The sequence below is a fragment of the Lagopus leucura genome, unplaced genomic scaffold (genome assembly GCF_019238085.1).
Source record: "Lagopus leucura isolate 7727_CA_CO unplaced genomic scaffold, USGS_WTPT01 Super-Scaffold_73, whole genome shotgun sequence".
Taxonomy (NCBI): domain Eukaryota; kingdom Metazoa; phylum Chordata; class Aves; order Galliformes; family Phasianidae; genus Lagopus; species Lagopus leucura.
Genome location: NW_024962252.1, coordinates 28,844,749 through 28,861,389, shown reverse-complemented (window position 1 = coordinate 28,861,389; position 16,641 = coordinate 28,844,749). Strand labels below are relative to the sequence as shown.

The 16,641-nt window shown below is 43.6% G+C and overlaps 1 protein-coding gene across 4 annotated transcripts in view; it reads left to right on the top strand.

Moving 5' to 3' along the window:
* The window catches only part of BACH2 (BTB domain and CNC homolog 2), a 180,806-nt gene extending 164,604 nt beyond the window's left edge, over positions 1-16,202 (top strand). For all 4 annotated transcript variants that reach the window (XM_042887893.1, XM_042887911.1, XM_042887902.1 and 1 more), the window contains 2 exons: positions 8,878-9,084; positions 13,187-16,202. In XM_042887893.1, coding sequence (XP_042743827.1) covers positions 8,878-9,084; positions 13,187-13,666 — 687 coding nt within the window. In that variant the 3' untranslated portion in view covers positions 13,667-16,202. The remainder of the gene's footprint in view (positions 1-8,877; positions 9,085-13,186) is intronic.
* The last annotated feature ends 439 nt before the right edge of the window (positions 16,203-16,641 follow it).

Below are 16,641 nucleotides of genomic sequence, written 5' to 3'. Positions count from 1 at the left end.
TCAGATAGATGTGTATGATGCCTGTACTGAGGTATTATCCTTAGGTCTAAGGAAGGGCTGAGCAGCCAGGTGAACTCTGATGCCCTCATCCCTACCACGCTGTACTGGTAGTTTGAGGCCAGCTCTTGTTTGTTGCTATTTGCAGAACTGTGGACATGCAGAGGGGAGAGGAATCTCCTTGGAAGGCTGTCTGGTTCTTCTGTGTAGGACCTCACTCAGGAGGCCCTACGGCAGGCATGCAGGACTGCTCTGCTCAGAAATACCAAGGTTATTTGCAGTCTGACACTCTCTGAAGTGCTGCGCTTATGAGTGGTGAAAAAGAGCAGGGAGTGGGATTAAGGAGGGCATCAGATTTCCACCCATGTGTGCTGCTGCTTGCTCAGCAGGGGCTAATGCACAGCAGGATACAGTGAAGAGAGCAGGAAGTGAGCCTTTTGGGGTTTGGTGACTAATTAGCTGTCATAATTGGCTAATTGTGTGGAGATGCTGCTGTAGAAGTGAGCCCGGAAGAGTCAAATGAGAAGAATATAGGGACTATTGGTTGTTCCCAGTAATAGTGTGCATATGTGTGCAGGCGAGCATGGCTGAAAGGAGGAGCAATCCCAAGAGCAGGGAAGGAGCAGGCTGCAGGGTCTCCATGTGCTGTTCAGGCAGATGTGCTGGGTTGTGGGCAGGGCTAGCAGGGCTTCACTCCTGGGTTTGCTACTCATTTTCTCATGGGGAGGTTTTCTACACTGTGCTGAGCAAGTTTTCTCCCTGGGTGTGCTGATAATGCTTTTTTTTTTTCCTTTTTTTTCTCTTCAGGACATTGTGATTTAAATTATTTAAATTACAGTGATGAAATTAATGCTCTCTGAGGTAGTACTGCATTACCTAGAGTAAACCGCTAGTAAACAGATCACACTAATGCTCCCATTAAAATATTAGGAAACACACTGTGCTCAGAAATAGGCTGCGTTTTAATCCTTCTCCACTTACAGACTTGTTGGTTTGACCTTGCTGTCCTAACGACCTCCCAGAGTGCTTCCCTTGCCATTTGCCGTGTCACAACACACAGAGTGTTTGTTGGGCTTCTCTTTGCCTGACAGGTGGAGGCAGTGCACAGGCTGGCTGCTGCAGGTGGGCTTTCATTCTGCTCGACGGGAGCAGAGCTGATGGACTCTGAGCCCAGGTTATCTCACCACACTGCTGAGTTCCCCTGGAATTTGGACCCTGTTTCTCTTGATTTGGGTCCCAGAGTGCTGCCCGTGCCAGAATTAGTGTCACAAAACATCACCTGCCAGTGTATATTGATCAGGTGAGAAGTAGGTGAAAGGTTTCTACTCACTGCTTTTTTAGGGCACTCTTTACTTGCAGACCAGTGCCCTTGAGGAGCACATGTCACAGGTGCTCAGTGCCAAAAGTATGATTTGGAGAGGGATGCTTGATGTGACTTAGAATCATAGAATCACAGAATTGCTCAGGTTGGAAAAGATCTTAAAGATCATCAAGTCTAACCGCAACCCAACCAAACTTACCCTCAAGTGTGGGTGAATGTGTCCTAACTCTGTGTCTGGTCCCACGTGGGGATACAGATCACCGTGGCAAGTATTGGAAGAGCACCACTGGTAAGTACTCTCCAAATAGATCGTCTTTGCCTTTTATTTTTCTTCCTGTTGAAGGAGGCACCCTGGGGGTTCTGAGAGCTCTATTAAAACTTTGTGACTGAAGAAGCGTTTGTAATTTGGAGTCTCCTAATCTCAGTATTACAGAAGCACAGGACCAGAATTGGTATCTGAGCTGTTGGGACTTTACAGAAATGAGTAAGAGTTTGCCTTTTCACCCAGCTCCTTCAGCCTCCAGCAGTTGTTAAAAATCAGTTATTGGAATACAGTACTAAAGAGAAGACTCTGCTTTGCAGACAGGTTCTGACAACCCTGCTCAAAATAGCACCAACAAAACAATAGGGCCTGGAATAATGAATTGTTGAGAAGGAAGTAGTCTGTCATTCTGTTAACCTAGTTAGGAACAGAAACTTAGCCACTAACCTACTTTCCTTGATAGTCATTTTCCTCAAAAAGTATGTCTGTGGTTTTCTTTTTTTTCTTTTTTTCTGTTGGAAAACTTGTAAAAAATAGCATACTACTAAACCAGTTAAAAAGAAATCTCAGCTCAGTCTAATTTGATGAGTGAGTTTCCTTAGGAAAAGGGTAAACATGGGTAGGTCGAGGTAAGAGATTGAGTTTTCCAAGTATCACTACTGGGAGAATTGCATTCAATGAGTCTTTCATTTATATTTCAAAAGAATTTCCCGCTTGGGTTAGTGACTCACTTTTCAAAGGAAATTTTCATAAAGGCAGAGCTAATGCAATTGGACCACAGAGGATACTGTAAGCAAATGACCTTCGGTGAGAGTCCAGGACCAACCTCACTAAATAGCAGAGAGCAGCCCTTTCCCTGCTTGCCTGGTGTTGGTTAGCTCTGCTGTTATCCAGAGCCCCAGAAACAGGGAAAAAAAAATAAACCAAAGTTATTCTGCCTGAAATCTGCTGTGCTGAGCTGTCTGTGCTGAATCTGCTGGGTGTTTTCCTGAGCAGCATCAGCAGAGCACTGGGAGTTGTGCTTGATGACATCTGAATAAATGAGCCTCATCAAATATTGCTCTTGCAAGATGAACTCCACAGCAGTTTTGTTTCCTTTCTTCTTCGTAGGAATGGTGCCCATTCAGGATGCAGAGAATTATTGCCTTACAACACTGAGAGTTTTCCATTACAAACTTGAAATTTCAGGAAGGTCCTTTTGAATATCTTCAATCCCCTGTATTATTTCATGATAGCCTAAAATCAATTCTGCCATGCCCTGAGCTGAAACCCTTGCTGGAGCTCCTGAAGTTCTCTTTCTTTTTTTTTTCTGCAAAAACAGATTTTTCAGAGGAATGCTGCACTTCATTTCTTCACCTGATCTGTCCTTCTAAAGCGTTCCCATCTTCATCAGGGTCTGCTCACTATCCCTGTCTCTGAAGAGCCTCGTCATGGGCAGGGGATGCATTGTCCTATACATGATAAGGATGAAGCTGAGGACACTGTAAGCAGTGAACAGGGAGAGGCCAGGATGGCATTTTATGCACCAATAAGAGAGGATCTGAACAGAAACCTGAGTCAGGGGCTAAAGGATGAAAACTCCTGGCTCTTGAGTTAAAGCTAGGGCACCACTACTTCCTCCAGTTCTTTGAGGCAGGTAGCAAATCAAAAAGTTGCCCAGGCTGCCTCTTCAGAATGCCCAGCATTTGTCCCCTCAGGGAGCATTACTGACTATGACCCCACATGCCCTCAAGTGAGACTGTGTTTGCCCAGGGGAGGACATGACCATCAGTCATACTGTGCCAATTAGAGCAGGCTCTCTGCTCTGGGCCTCCACAGTCCTGTCGCTTGAGGTATTTTCAGACCCCATCTGTTAGCACTCTGCTAGTTCTTTTCTGCCTGGGCTCACAACTTTCCTCTTGCAAGTCCACTGCCATCCCAGTGGCTGCCATTTGAAGAGAGCTGTTTTGAAGGGGAAGCAGACCAGTGGGAACACACCCTGCCTGTGGTCCTATTGCACAAAAGTGAGACCAGTTAGGTTGGTTCTTCTCTGGGACCATGAGTGGTGCCTCAAGCAGTATGTAGGTAGTCAAGTCCTTGAAACACAGATGAACTCAATTCAGTTTCTGTCTTGGGCTGAATTTCTTCCTGAGTGTTTGTAGAAGAATGACCTTCATACTAAGGAAGATACAAGGGAAAACACCAGTAATTTGTTGAGCTCGTCTGTGTGGAGCAGATTGCCTCTTTTTACACCAAAAAGCATTTCTGTGATTCAGTCCTCGTGTTAAATAGCTTGGTTGAGTCCTGAGAGCTTTCCAAGGGTTGGGCAATTTCAAGAGTCAGATGCTTTCAATAGCTCTGGCTTTCAGTGTAAGAACATTAAGGCAACAGCTTTGCTTCTTACAACTTTAGAGAAAATGACCAAGATTTTCAACGACCTGTAAAGGTCTAGGTGATTCCACTGAATTCTACCCTCCTATGTCCAGTACATACTGATTATCTTATGTATAATGTATGAAATCCTTTATTTACTGTAATTTTAAGCTAAGCTTATGAAGTTCAGCATCTTCACCAGCACTTGGCAGCTCAAGGAAGACATTGTTGAAATTTAAATATAAAGTGAAAAAGTTCATGCAACTCATGAGATAAGAAAATTCCCAATTATCTTATGTAAGTTAAATACAGGGCTTCAGTTTTTTCCTTTATTCCCAAGAGAAGGGGGTGAAGAACAGCAGCAGGAACTAGCACAGTGTTGAGCAGCACAGCACTCACGGCATATGATCCAAGCTGACACTAACTAGTGAAGCCTGAATGAATTAATTGTTTATAGATGGGCCTTGCATTTGCTGAGTCAATGTTTGTCACTGCTTGTCAAGGGCAATGCTGTTACTTAGCCATTCTGTTGTGTAATGACATTTCCACTGAATGGCCCTGGGAACTAACAACCTATTAGTCTCACCTCTGTGCCACGGAAGATCTTGGAACAGATCCTCGTGAAATCTGTGCTAATGCACATGGAAGACATGGAGGTGATACAGGAGAACCAGCATGGCTTCACCAAGGGCATATCCTGTTTGACCAACCTAGTAGTCTCTTATGATGGTGTCACTGCATCAATACACAAGGGAAGAGCCACTGATATGATCTATTTGCACTTCAGTAAGGTCTTTGACAGTGTCCCACAACATTCATCTCACCAAATTGGAAAGATATGGATTTGATGGGTGGACTGTTCAGTTGTGAATAACTGGCTGCAAGACTGAGTCCAGAGAATGGTGGCTCAATGTCTGGATGAAGATTAGTGATGAGTGGTCTCCCCCAGGGGTCAGTGCTGGGACCAGTAATCTTTAATATCTTCATCAATGACATCGACAGTGGGGTCGAGTGCACCCTCAGCAAGTTTGCTGATGACACCAAGCTGTGGAGTGCAGTTGACAAACCGGAGGGACGGGATGCCATTCAGAGGGACCTAGACAGGCTTGAGCAGTGGGCCCAGGTGAACCTCGTGAGGTTCAACAAATACAAATGTAAGGACCTGCACCTGGGTCAAGACAACCCTCGCTACTGATACAAGCTGAGGTATGAAAGGATTCAGTGCAGCCCTGCTGAAAAAGGACCTGGGGGTACTGGTGGATGGAAGCCAAACATGAGGCAGCAATGTGCCCTCACAGCCCAGAAAGACAAATGTATCCTGGGCTGTATTGAAAGAACTGTGGTCAGCATTGTGAGGAAGGTGATCCTGCCCCTCTACTCTGCGCTGGTGAGAGCTCCATTAGAGTGCTGGATCCAGATGTGGAGTGCTCAGTATAGGAGAGATGTGGCCCTCTTGGAGTGTGTCCAGAGAAGGCCCACAAAAGTGATCCGAGGGATAGAACACCTCTCCTACAAGGGCATGCTGAGAGTGCTGGGGCTGTTCAGCCTGGAGAGGAGAAAGCTCAGAGGCGGCCTGATAGTGGCCTTTCAGTATCTAAAGGGGAGTGACAGGAAAGAAGGAAACAAGCTCTTTGGCAGGGTCTGTGGTGATAGAACAAGGGGAGATGGCATCAAGCTTAAAGAGGGTAGATCTAGGTTACGTGTAAAGAAAAAGTCTTTTACAGTGAGGGTGGTGAGGCTCTGAAACAGGTTGACCAGAGATGTGGTTAATGCCCCCTCCCTGGAGACTTTCAAGGTGAGGCTGGATCAAGCCCTGGGCAACCTGCTCTATCTGTGTATGTCCGTGTTCACTGAAGGAAAGTTGGATTAGATGACCTCTAAAGTCCCTTCCAACTCTAAGGCTTCTATGATTCTATCCTAATAGTAATACAAAGGAAAAAATGCTGTAAAATCATAAACAAGTTATATTTTTTACCAAGATGGTTTGGCTGCCTAAGGAGCGTATCAGCCAGAATCAGGGGCAACAGGGCTGCAGCACTGCTGAAAAGTGCTGTCTTATTTGCTGTGGTGAAAACATCCTCTGGTATTGTTATTTTTAAAAAGCAGAGAACAAGTAATTGTATTGATAGTGGAGACTTGAAGAGCTCTGTTCTCTGTGTGGTTAGCTGCCTGGAAGGAGTAGAGATCCTGCTTACATTTCTAATTTAAAATCATCCAAACCAAGGAGTATAGAGTTATTTCCTGTATATAATGCATAATTACTAAAAATAACAATTTACAAGAACACATACTAGCTGGGATTTTCTTACACAGCTCAGAAAAGACTGACGATCTATTTTCAGACATCTCAGGTAAGTTTTCTCTCGTTTGAGTCAGATACCTTAAGAGAGAGCATCTTTCTAAGCCTGGTTTCCTCTCAGAGAAGCCATGGGGTTGCATTGCTCTCCATGGAGCTCTCTTCATCCTTGATGACAGCAGCAGGGATTGAGACATGAGCAGGTCTCAGCCCTTCATTTTAGGCAGCTCTATGTGGGTCAGCTGAATCCCAACCATGGCACATCCCTCAGCTCATGTAAATGGCTTTGCTGAAATAAATACCCATTAAGAATCTTGCCGTGCATCAACATAAAGCATCAGCAGCCTCTCACTGCAGCAGCACTGCAGTGTAGTTATTCATTGTGTCCATGCCAAGGCATGGTTGGGTTTTTTTTGGTTTGGTTTTTTTTTTCTTTTCAGTTGACAGCTAATTGTGGAGAGAGAGACAGGCAATAAAAATTATGTTGATGGTGAAGGAAATGAGTCTGACTCACTTCCACTCTCCTTTCACTTTTTTAATCCTGCACAGTGCTGCATATGACAGAAGTGGAATTAGGCTGGTTTACTGATAGCACCCTCTGCCCCACTGTGTGGATATTTTTATTTTCAGACTATTTTTTTTAACATGTTTTTCTTTACTTTCCTGTTTCCCTTCAGCATCTTCTACCTGACAGATTTAAGTCAATCCCATCTAATTCCCATTCAAACTGCAAGCACATTTCCTGCTTGCGGGTAAATATGTTGAGAAAGGGGGATGAGGGAGGGAGAAATAAGGTTAGCATCTTTCAGCTTCAGACCTCAGAAAATAAGAAAACCCTCAGAACATGACAGGAGTGTTTTTGAGTGAGACCGTGATGCTTTTCAGCACCTGTTTTTGTTTTCAGGCTCTATGTGAAGCTTGAGAGAAAACCAGTTTACCCCAAATGTGTGTTTACTGACCAAAGAGTAGAAAGAGGAAATCAAAGAGGTTTCATGCTGTTTGGCAGCAGTCTGTAAACAAGGTGTCCACATCACCATGTCTAAGGTCAGCTCGTGTGTTTGTGCAGGCAGGCGTGGGGGGATTCAGGCAAGCCTGGCAGCTGACCTGCAAAGCCAGAAAGCCACAGAGTGGTGACCGAGGCCTGGTTTTACCAGGGGGCCCGAGGGGCAATGTTCAGCGCACGGAACCGTGTGAAAGGGTTCTGTGAGCATTTGCAGCAGGTTCCACGTGGCCGGGGCTTGGAGAAACAAACAGTAAGTTCAAGTCGATCAACCAGGCAGGGAGCTGCCTACAGGCAGGTCTGTGTGTTATGTGTGTGCCCATCCTTCACACGCTGCTTCTAAACAACTGCAGCCCTCCAGTGAAAATACCCACTCTTATTTCTAATCCGTGTTCTTGTTTTATCTCCAAGTGACTGAAGTGCACCATTTGAAGAGGATAACTGTGTTTTAAATACCAAAGGAACCTTTTCAAGTGGAGTCTTTGGCTTGGCTGGAGAAACTTAAATCTATTTTCTTTGGGAGTGTGTCTACAGAATAGACCCCTTGTTCCAAAGAGGTCGGATTGTACCAAATCGGGCTAGAAATGTAAATATTTACTGCCACCTTTCGGTCAACGTGGGTATGGCTATAAGAAAGAAAGGGTGAATCCGAGTCACTCAGTTGTCACCTCCTTCAGTTTTGTCAACTCTGTCTTGGATCACCAGATGCAGCAGTGCACCTAGAAACATCATTTCATAGTCATCAGTCACAAACAACAACTGAAACAGGATTCGAAGGGAGGGATGCTCTCTCTAGTTTGAGCAAATTGGAAAAAATAACCTAACAGAAGCCCTTGAGCACATCTGCCTTTCTCCAGTCTCACTACATTTTGAGAGAGGGTTGGAATGTCTGCACTCACAACCTGCAGCTCTGGCCACAAATGCACAAATGTAATGACAATTTGTAGCTGGAAGGAAATTTTCATGCAAATAGCTGAGGTTCTAGACTGTTATTTGTTTTTTGGTTTTTTTTTAAGATTTCTTGGTTACTTGGTTACTACTGCAGCTTGGTTACTGTTTGCTAACATTCTTTCTGTTAGAATTTTGGAAAATACAAATTTCTTTTAAAATGTGTATATTTTAGGAGAGTATGATATGTTGTATCATTCTTCTGCTTAAACAACTTGTACTATAAGAGATATGGTATTTTTTTGATCAACTTGAGGTGTTCAGTTGCATTTTGAAACCTCATACCTAATCAGATTTCCAGCCCTTCAGGCCATGCAAATGCAAGTTTCCTGGAGTAGTAGCCCATTCCTTGAAAACAGTTTGGAATGAATAGTGGTGAGGTATTCCACAAGTACTACATCACATAGTGGAAGGAGCCTTTTTTAGTGCAAGGAGATTGATTATTAGAGCTGTATGGGAAGGTGACTTTTTTTTATCTGGCATTCATCAATATTGCTGATTTCAGTTAAACCGTAGCCAGCTGGACCTCTACGGTGTGCCACAAGGGAGTGTTAAAAACTTCCTGTTGTAAAATCTTGAGCGTTGTTTATTTAGAAAGTGGGAGCAGGTCTAATAGTCCTTCTGCTCTGTGGTGTTCAGCTTGCATTCACCAAGCAAAATGTGACTCTTTGTCTGCTTTTGTCTCACATTTGTTTGTTTAGGTGAAACTTCCTTTTCCTGTTGATCAAATCACAGATCTTCCAAGGAATGATTTCCAGATGATGATAAAGATGCACAAACTAACCTCAGAACAGCTTGAGTTCATCCATGATGTTCGCCGGCGCAGCAAGAACCGAATTGCAGCTCAGCGCTGCCGCAAGAGAAAACTGGACTGTATTCAGAACCTGGAATGTGAAATCCGCAAGTTGGTGAGTGGCATGCTCTTACCCTAACAGCTGTTCCCATCCAGAGTTAATTAATTCAGTCAGCTTGTAAGTTTGCATGTAAGTGAAGGCACTAGTATGACAATTGAATGCACAAAATGTCTCAGGATGTATGTATATATTGTATATGTGGAAAACACAAAATACTGGTGAAATTAGACCTAAATATGTCTTTTTTTGATATCTCAAGAGTAGCTTGTTGAGAAATTTGGAAGGGGAGAGAAGCTTGTATCATAGCTGCCCTCTTGCAGTTTCATTTGCCCTCAGTACTTAAAGCACATAAGCAAAGATGTTCCTTTTTTTAACTCCACATCCTTGCTTGACTGCCATAGCAAGTGGATTGCACTGGGCTTCATAGCTCAAAAGGGTTAGGTGTGAAAGGACCTGCAGAGGCTGTCTGGTCCAAACTCTGCTCTGATTGGCCCAACTCCATCTCTACATCTAGATTTTCTTTCTCTTTAGTTTTTTAGAGAGCAGCTCAGTGCTTTGCGGGCTGTTTCAGCTTGCCATGCCTTTTCTTCAGATCTTTGATTCTCTGATCAAATTGCAGAAGTAGCAAGGAGAATGAGAAAGAAGACAAGAATGTAAATATCCAGACATGTGTCCACGCCTTGATTTAGGGCATGCCACTCTGGGATGAAGCATACCCTGTTCAATGACCAAAGCACAGGTCTCCTGTGTGCCGAGGTACCACTGTAAAGTGCTACCACATTTCTTTCTAAGAGGGAGAAGTGACTGGAATGGTGCTAAATGGCTCCTCAGGAAATTCATCTCTCTTTTAGTCATGGTGTGGATGCCTTAGATATGTGTTTTAGGTGGCTAAACACAGTTGTCTACAACATAGACACCCACACTGGAGCTAGCTGACCTGCTTTCCCTTAATTTCAGTGAAGGGAAACAGGTGTCTGTCAAGTCTTATTTAAATGTCCCATCCTGCAACAAAGGAGGTGATGTACAGCCCAAAAGTGCCTGTTTCTTTCTGTGACTAAGAAAGATCTTAGCACCTGGAGAGCTATGTCAAATGTAGGCATCTTAGTTGAAGGCATTACAAACGTTTCCTCCCCTTCTGACAGTGTCTCTGTGGTCTGAGGGAGCTGCTTTTCTTCTCCTACCTTTCCTTACCCATTGAGAAAGCAAGCAGGTAAAGAACAAAAAAGGCTTGAGAGAAAGGAGTCTGCAGGGTATCACTCAGGAGGAAGAATGTAGAATGGATTGGCACCTCCTGATCTGTTGAAAAGCCCTAAAAGTTTTCTGAGAAGTCAAAAACAATGTAAGTGTCCCAGAACGGCTGTTATGAGAAGTGGGATATGCAGCATGCAGTTCGATTTTATTCCTCAGCAGAGATTTAGGAGTCCAGCATTAAATCCAGCCTTTGAATGTTCGAAGATTTGAGTGATAAATTAATTAATTCCCATAGATAAAACAAAAGGAGCTGAAACTGATTTCCCTATAGTGATCTCTGTGTACCCAGTTCCCATTAAAATCAAAGGTTATTTGGAGCCCTTCATTTCAATGTCTGCGTGCACGTTTGCTCAGCCGTGGGTTGAACTTAGTGGGCTGGGAAATGGAATGCTTCTTGTTCTGATGATAGCAGGTTGCGTGTCAAAAGTGGCCTTCAGCATCCTCCTTTCTTAGCACAAGCTGCAGCAAACACAGTGTGAAAGAGACAGGGATCTGCTGGAAGAAGCTGTGTTGTCACCACCCTACAAATGGCAAAAGCCGCAGCACGTCGGGTTAGTCACTTACTGCCTGTGAGGGTCTGCTTCCCATCTGCACAGTGGAGGTGACACTGACCCCACAAGCTGGCTGGGAGACTTACATCATCAAGGCTCTGAAGTCTTCAAATACCATGCTGCTGAAGCCTGGGTGGAAAAAAAAAAAAAGAAGAAACAAAAATAAAAACATTTGTAAGAGTAGGGCTTTTCTGATGCAAAACAAACCAGACATCAAAAGTAAACAAAACACTGAGCAACCGCTTCCTTCACCAAGCCTAATCCACAATGGGTGCAGGATGAGTCAGAGGTTCTACAGGGTGAGGAAGAGGCACAGAGGTGCATAAGCAAGGTTGGCAGTCCCAGCCATGCCTGCCCATCCTTCTGCACCAAGCTGCTGGTGGAGAGGAGAATTCATCTCTAGCAGTGAGCACCCGGGGCAGTCCAGCAAGGGCTGCATGAGCAGCAAGTGTGGCTTCCATTTGAATACCTGCCACCTTCACTTGCAAATTAATTCTAGTTTGTTGGGTTTGTGCAGTCCTACTAAATAACTATTATTATTTAACATTATCAGTGGTGGATAGGCAGCATACATTTCTCAAGACCCCTTTTTTTCCCTAGCACATCTCTGAGAAGAGAATGAAAGGTGTATGAATGGCCTTTTGGGCCTGATCCCTGCTGAATTCCAGGAATCAAAAGCACTTAGAAAAGCAGGAGTCTTTGACAGTAATTTTAAGATTTCTATGCAGCAAGCTGTACATAGGGAATGGGCTCTAGTGCACCCTAATGAAAAGGAGCATTCATTACAAAGGCTATTATGGGGTGTACAGGAGGATAAAGTGATGATAGAAAACAAATTCATGCAATTTCAGCATTGCTTCCCCAGCACTTCTGCTCTCTCCACAGACACTTGCAGCTCAAGCACACTGCCTGCTTCAAGGCTCAGGGTCTCTGGAAATTCCTTTGTCATCTTCTGTCCTCTTTGTCACCAGTAATTTCCAATCTTCTTAATTATGTTACAGCACTAAATTTTAAAGAATCTTCACTTGGATAGATGCTTTGTTTGGTTGGTTTTTTTAAAGCCCCTTTTTGCCCATCGCGCTTACTCCCTGTGAGTCACCCATCTCCACAACAGAGATGGTTTCATCTCTGTTAGTGAAATGGTCACATCTTCCAAGTTTGGTAGTTAGGGTTTTTTGCCTGCTTTCCCTCACACATCCATCTACCCACTCACATCCCATTTTTTCATGCGAACTCGCAGCATATTCTCTTCCATAATTCATTATCTCAAGATGTACTTGAGCATCTGTTTATTTTTATATTATTTTTATGCTTTCTTGATAGATTTATCAATATTTTAGCAGTTGGTTCTTCCCATATAGAGTACTCTCTTCCTCATTCACACAGCTGCATGCTTCCAGTGCAGGCTTTCGACCTGGTGTAATGCTATCAGCAGCCACCCGTAGCTGGGTTATCTCAGTAGCGGAGTTTTCACACCTCAGATGCCAAGACAGCTTGAGTGTAGCAGTGTTACTAGGTTAGGTACATGGTGCACTGCTTTTAGGGCCAGCTGAGCACTGGAAATAGCTCTTGTGCTCTGCAAAATCTGATCTGCTCCCTTGAGCTATATGCTGGGTGGTGGTACTGATGTAGCAGGGCCATTCCCACTATTCTGCAAGGGGTCAGCACCATGCTTTTAACAGTGAGCTCCCTGGCTGGGTCTGGCTCTGTGCCTGACCCCTCCGGTTCACCTTTCGAATGTTTGAATCAGAAAGCCCACCTACCTTTGAGGTTTTCACATACATCTTCATAGAATTATCTTGATTAGGTCAAACTCAAACCAGTTATTAGCAGGACATACAAAAATGAGCTATGGTGCTGACCACACTGAGCACATGCTGTCCCAAGTTCTCTCCTCCAAACACCATACCTTGCAGTAGTGATGGGTGTTCATAGCTTCAAGGACGTACACTCAGACTGACTGGCTGTCCTGACATTTAGAGAATAAACTACTATATGTCCTCTCTTAAGCAGTGAGACACTGATTTATTCTTGTTTGGGCAGAAATGGCTTTTCTCCATCAAAATGTTTATTTCGGAGTTTTTTATATCATACATCAAACAGCCTTAGTCCATTAAGGAAACTAGCAGTCTCTTGGAATAATGTATGACTGTTCTCTAACAACTGAAATGCTTTTCTCCAAATGTTTCCCAAACTGCAGTCCACTCAGACCTATTAGTGGTCAATATCTGATGTCTTTGTGACATTTCCTCTTTCCATTTAAAAATAACTTTGTTGGGTCAGAATTCTCCTTGGGTACTGCCAAGGATGGATGGCTCTTCTTTCAAGTAAGGTGCTTTCTTTTTTTTTTTCAGGTGTGTGAGAAAGAGAAGTTGCTCTCAGAAAGGAACCAGCTGAAAGCAAGCATGGGCGAATTGCTGGATAACTTCTCGTGTCTTTCCCAAGAAGTGTGCAGAGACATGCAGAGCCCGGAACAGATCCAAGCCCTTCACCGCTACTGCCCCGTTCTCAGACCCATGGATCTGCAGACGGCCACCAACATCAGCCCCTCAACGGGTGTGGAGCAGGGCCTGGCAACGTCGCAGTGTGTTGGGGAAGGCATGCAGTGCTGCTCAGAGCAGGGCCCCGTGCAGCTGGGAGCATCCTGGCTGCCCAACAACGTCTCAGAGAATTGCTTGGCCAGCGGCGGGGGGTTGGATGGAGCTGAGCCAGGTACTTACCCTGAGAGAGAGCTTCCGCGAGAGCAGAGTAGCCAAACGGTCACGGTAGACTTCTGTCAGGAAATGACTGATAAATGTACAACAGATGAACAGCCTAGGAAAGATTACACCTAGTGACTTGTAACCTTACCGTTACACCTGGTCAGGTGTTCTTCAGTCAGCCAGTGGCAGTGCTCATTTGTTGTCTAGAAGAACGTATTTGGTGCACACTACAGTGGTCTTAGCAGCAATACTGTTTTTAAGTATTCCCTCCTCTCTACAAGCAGGAGTTATCTTCACAATGGTGCTATCCCTTGCTCAGGCAAGGAATTACACAGTGGCAACACTGTCTGTTTTTGTATGTTGATTTCAATCTTAACAGGGATGGACATAACACCTCTGAGGACCCAACCGCAGCTTTTTTCTCAGTGGCCCATGTCACAAAACCCTAACTCAGGAATTTCCTCTGAATGTTCAATTTTTCATTGAAGACAGCTTCTTTACACATCAAAGTTTTATAGCTAAACTGTATATATTATATATAATATATATAAAATATATATATCCATATGCAAAAGTCCCTGCATGCCTCAATTTTTCTCATCCTACAAACTGGAAGCTTTCATTTATATTGTATAAACAAGTTCCAACATTCCTTTTTGTCTTCAATGCTAGAACTAGTTTGGTAACTTGTTACACAATTTTTTTTCTTGGTTCACAGTTCAGCAATATCATTCAATTTGTACTTATTTATAAAATTTTAATGTTGGAATCTTATTTGAGATTTTATTATAGACAATTTTTTTGGCACAGCCATTTTGTGCCACTTGAGCAATGTGGATTTATTTTATTTTCTTGCAGATACTGTACAGTAATGGTCAACTTTGCCACTTGCACTGAGTTTCTGGTCAAACCTCTTTTCATAAATGAAGTTGTGACTTCAGTATAACTTGAGTATATGGTTTTCTTTGCTTTATGGCTTAAAGAAAATAGAAAAGTTTTAGCTAATAGACAAACACTCAGGAGCTCATTACATAGTAAAAACGGTCTTGCCAAATACTGAATTCACTATACAGTTTGTAAAGAGAATCTGCTTGAATTATTTTTGTATTCAGACTTCTTTTGTTTCACAAACCAAGCTTAAGTGCTGTTAATGATGCTTTTGGATTCTTATAGGGCAAAATATATATCTCACTCCTTAGAGAGAAACGTATTTGACAACTGGATCTGATCACCATTAAGTTCCACGAAATAAAGTAAATGGAAATCACATCAACACACTTTGGCGGCTTCTTTGCCAGCCACAGTCTGCATCCTTTACTCACGGAAGCAGCTGCTGCTCCAAGTAGTAGTCCCTGTAGCATCACCTCAGCTTTCCTCAGACCTTCCCCAGACCAGCTGCAGAGGCAGCTCTGGTGAAGTCAGGGATCCTGCCCAGGTAAGAAGAGTTGCAGGACCAGACCCCTCCACCATGGGCTCTGGTTTCCCTACAGAAGTCAAGTTAGCGCTGTACCCTCTAAGAGCAAGTCACACTCTGTCGGCACCCAGATTGGTTGCTTGCCCTTCCAGTCCTTGTGTCCCAGGATCCACTCGTCCTACAGCATTGCCTTCAGGACAAATTGCAGCTAGAAGAGCGCTGTCTCAAAGGAGACTACTCAGTGAATTGACTTAGTTGTAACTGCACTGGATTTGTATCTGAAGCGATGTTGACTCATGTTATGACTGTGTGAGACAGCAGCTTTCCAAGCATAACATCTGTATGTACAGTGTAGACAGAAAACGTCCTCCTTACGCTTTTTTAGTAATTATTATTATTCTAAGTGTACTGAGTTTTTATTTTGTGGTTCTTTGTCCTACGTGTGCCAGGTTGTGTGGCTTTATCCTGGACGACAACTGTCATGTGCTTTACTGGCTGATACCATTTGCTCTTGCTGAAAAAATTGACCAGCTCTTCACACCTATTTAAAAATAAATAAATAAAAATTGGAGGGTAGCAGCTTCTCAGTGGCACTGAGCGATACTGCAGTCTGCGCTAAAGTTTACACTTAGAGGTGTGCACTGGGGCTCTCTTGAGGCACTCAGTAGATCAGCAGCTTGACCTTGGAGGAGGAATCAGCTCCCTCTCTCCCTTCTCTCACCTTCAGCCTGTGCTCATGGATGTCGCCCACTCGCCACAAAGTCTTGCTTTTGCCCTCTGCACCCACACTCTTGTAGCCAAGCTACCGAGGAGGAAATGCATATAGCATGTGCCATGTTTGTTGAAAATACTTCTTTTCCCCGCATGTACAAAGAAAAACTAGTATATAATGTAGGAGAATATTTATGTTTAAGTATTAATCATTACTGTACAAAATCCTTACCTTTACATGTTCAAAAGTATACGAATGCCATAAACTCCTAGTTCACATGGCTGAGAAAGGGGGAGGTGTCGTTCTTTCTTTTTACAGGAGCTTAAGCTAAAAATCTCTGACCCCCTCTCACTTCCCCTCTCACAAGTAACTGTCTGAGAAGCTCCTGGGGGGATCTGATTTTCCTTTGAACTCACTGACGTTGCAAAGCAGTTCTGTGCTTCGCAGAGAAGTTTTGTTTCTATGAGACCATGGTGAAAGCTAGAATTTAAAACTAAATGTGAATCACATTATAGAGTCATAGCTACTTTGGGGGGGTCGGGGGAGGGAGGGACGGGTCAACTGACACAGTATTTTAAAGATGTTTTTTCTGTTGCCTTTTTTATTTTTAAGTGACCTCCTATATATATGAATAGATAGAATGTTTTATGAGCATAAAACCAAGTTTTAACTTGCTTCCTGGCATGAAGATTTATTCTACTAACAACTCATGTGCAACTGGTACTCTTGACCTCATTCCAGCGGTTTAAAAACCCACCCTCACAACCATCGCGCTGCAGCTCTCAGTTTGACCTGGCTTCCTACAGGTGCTGGGTCTCTTAATTTTCTCTACCTTGGGAACTGATATATAAAACCACTGCTCAGATAAGTGTCTCTTCCTCAATATTCCTCTCCTCTTGCTCTCTTTCCCTCCCCTGTAAGCTTTTCTGGATGTTTGATTTCATTCTTCCTCATTAGAAGTGGCTGGTTTTGTGTCATTGC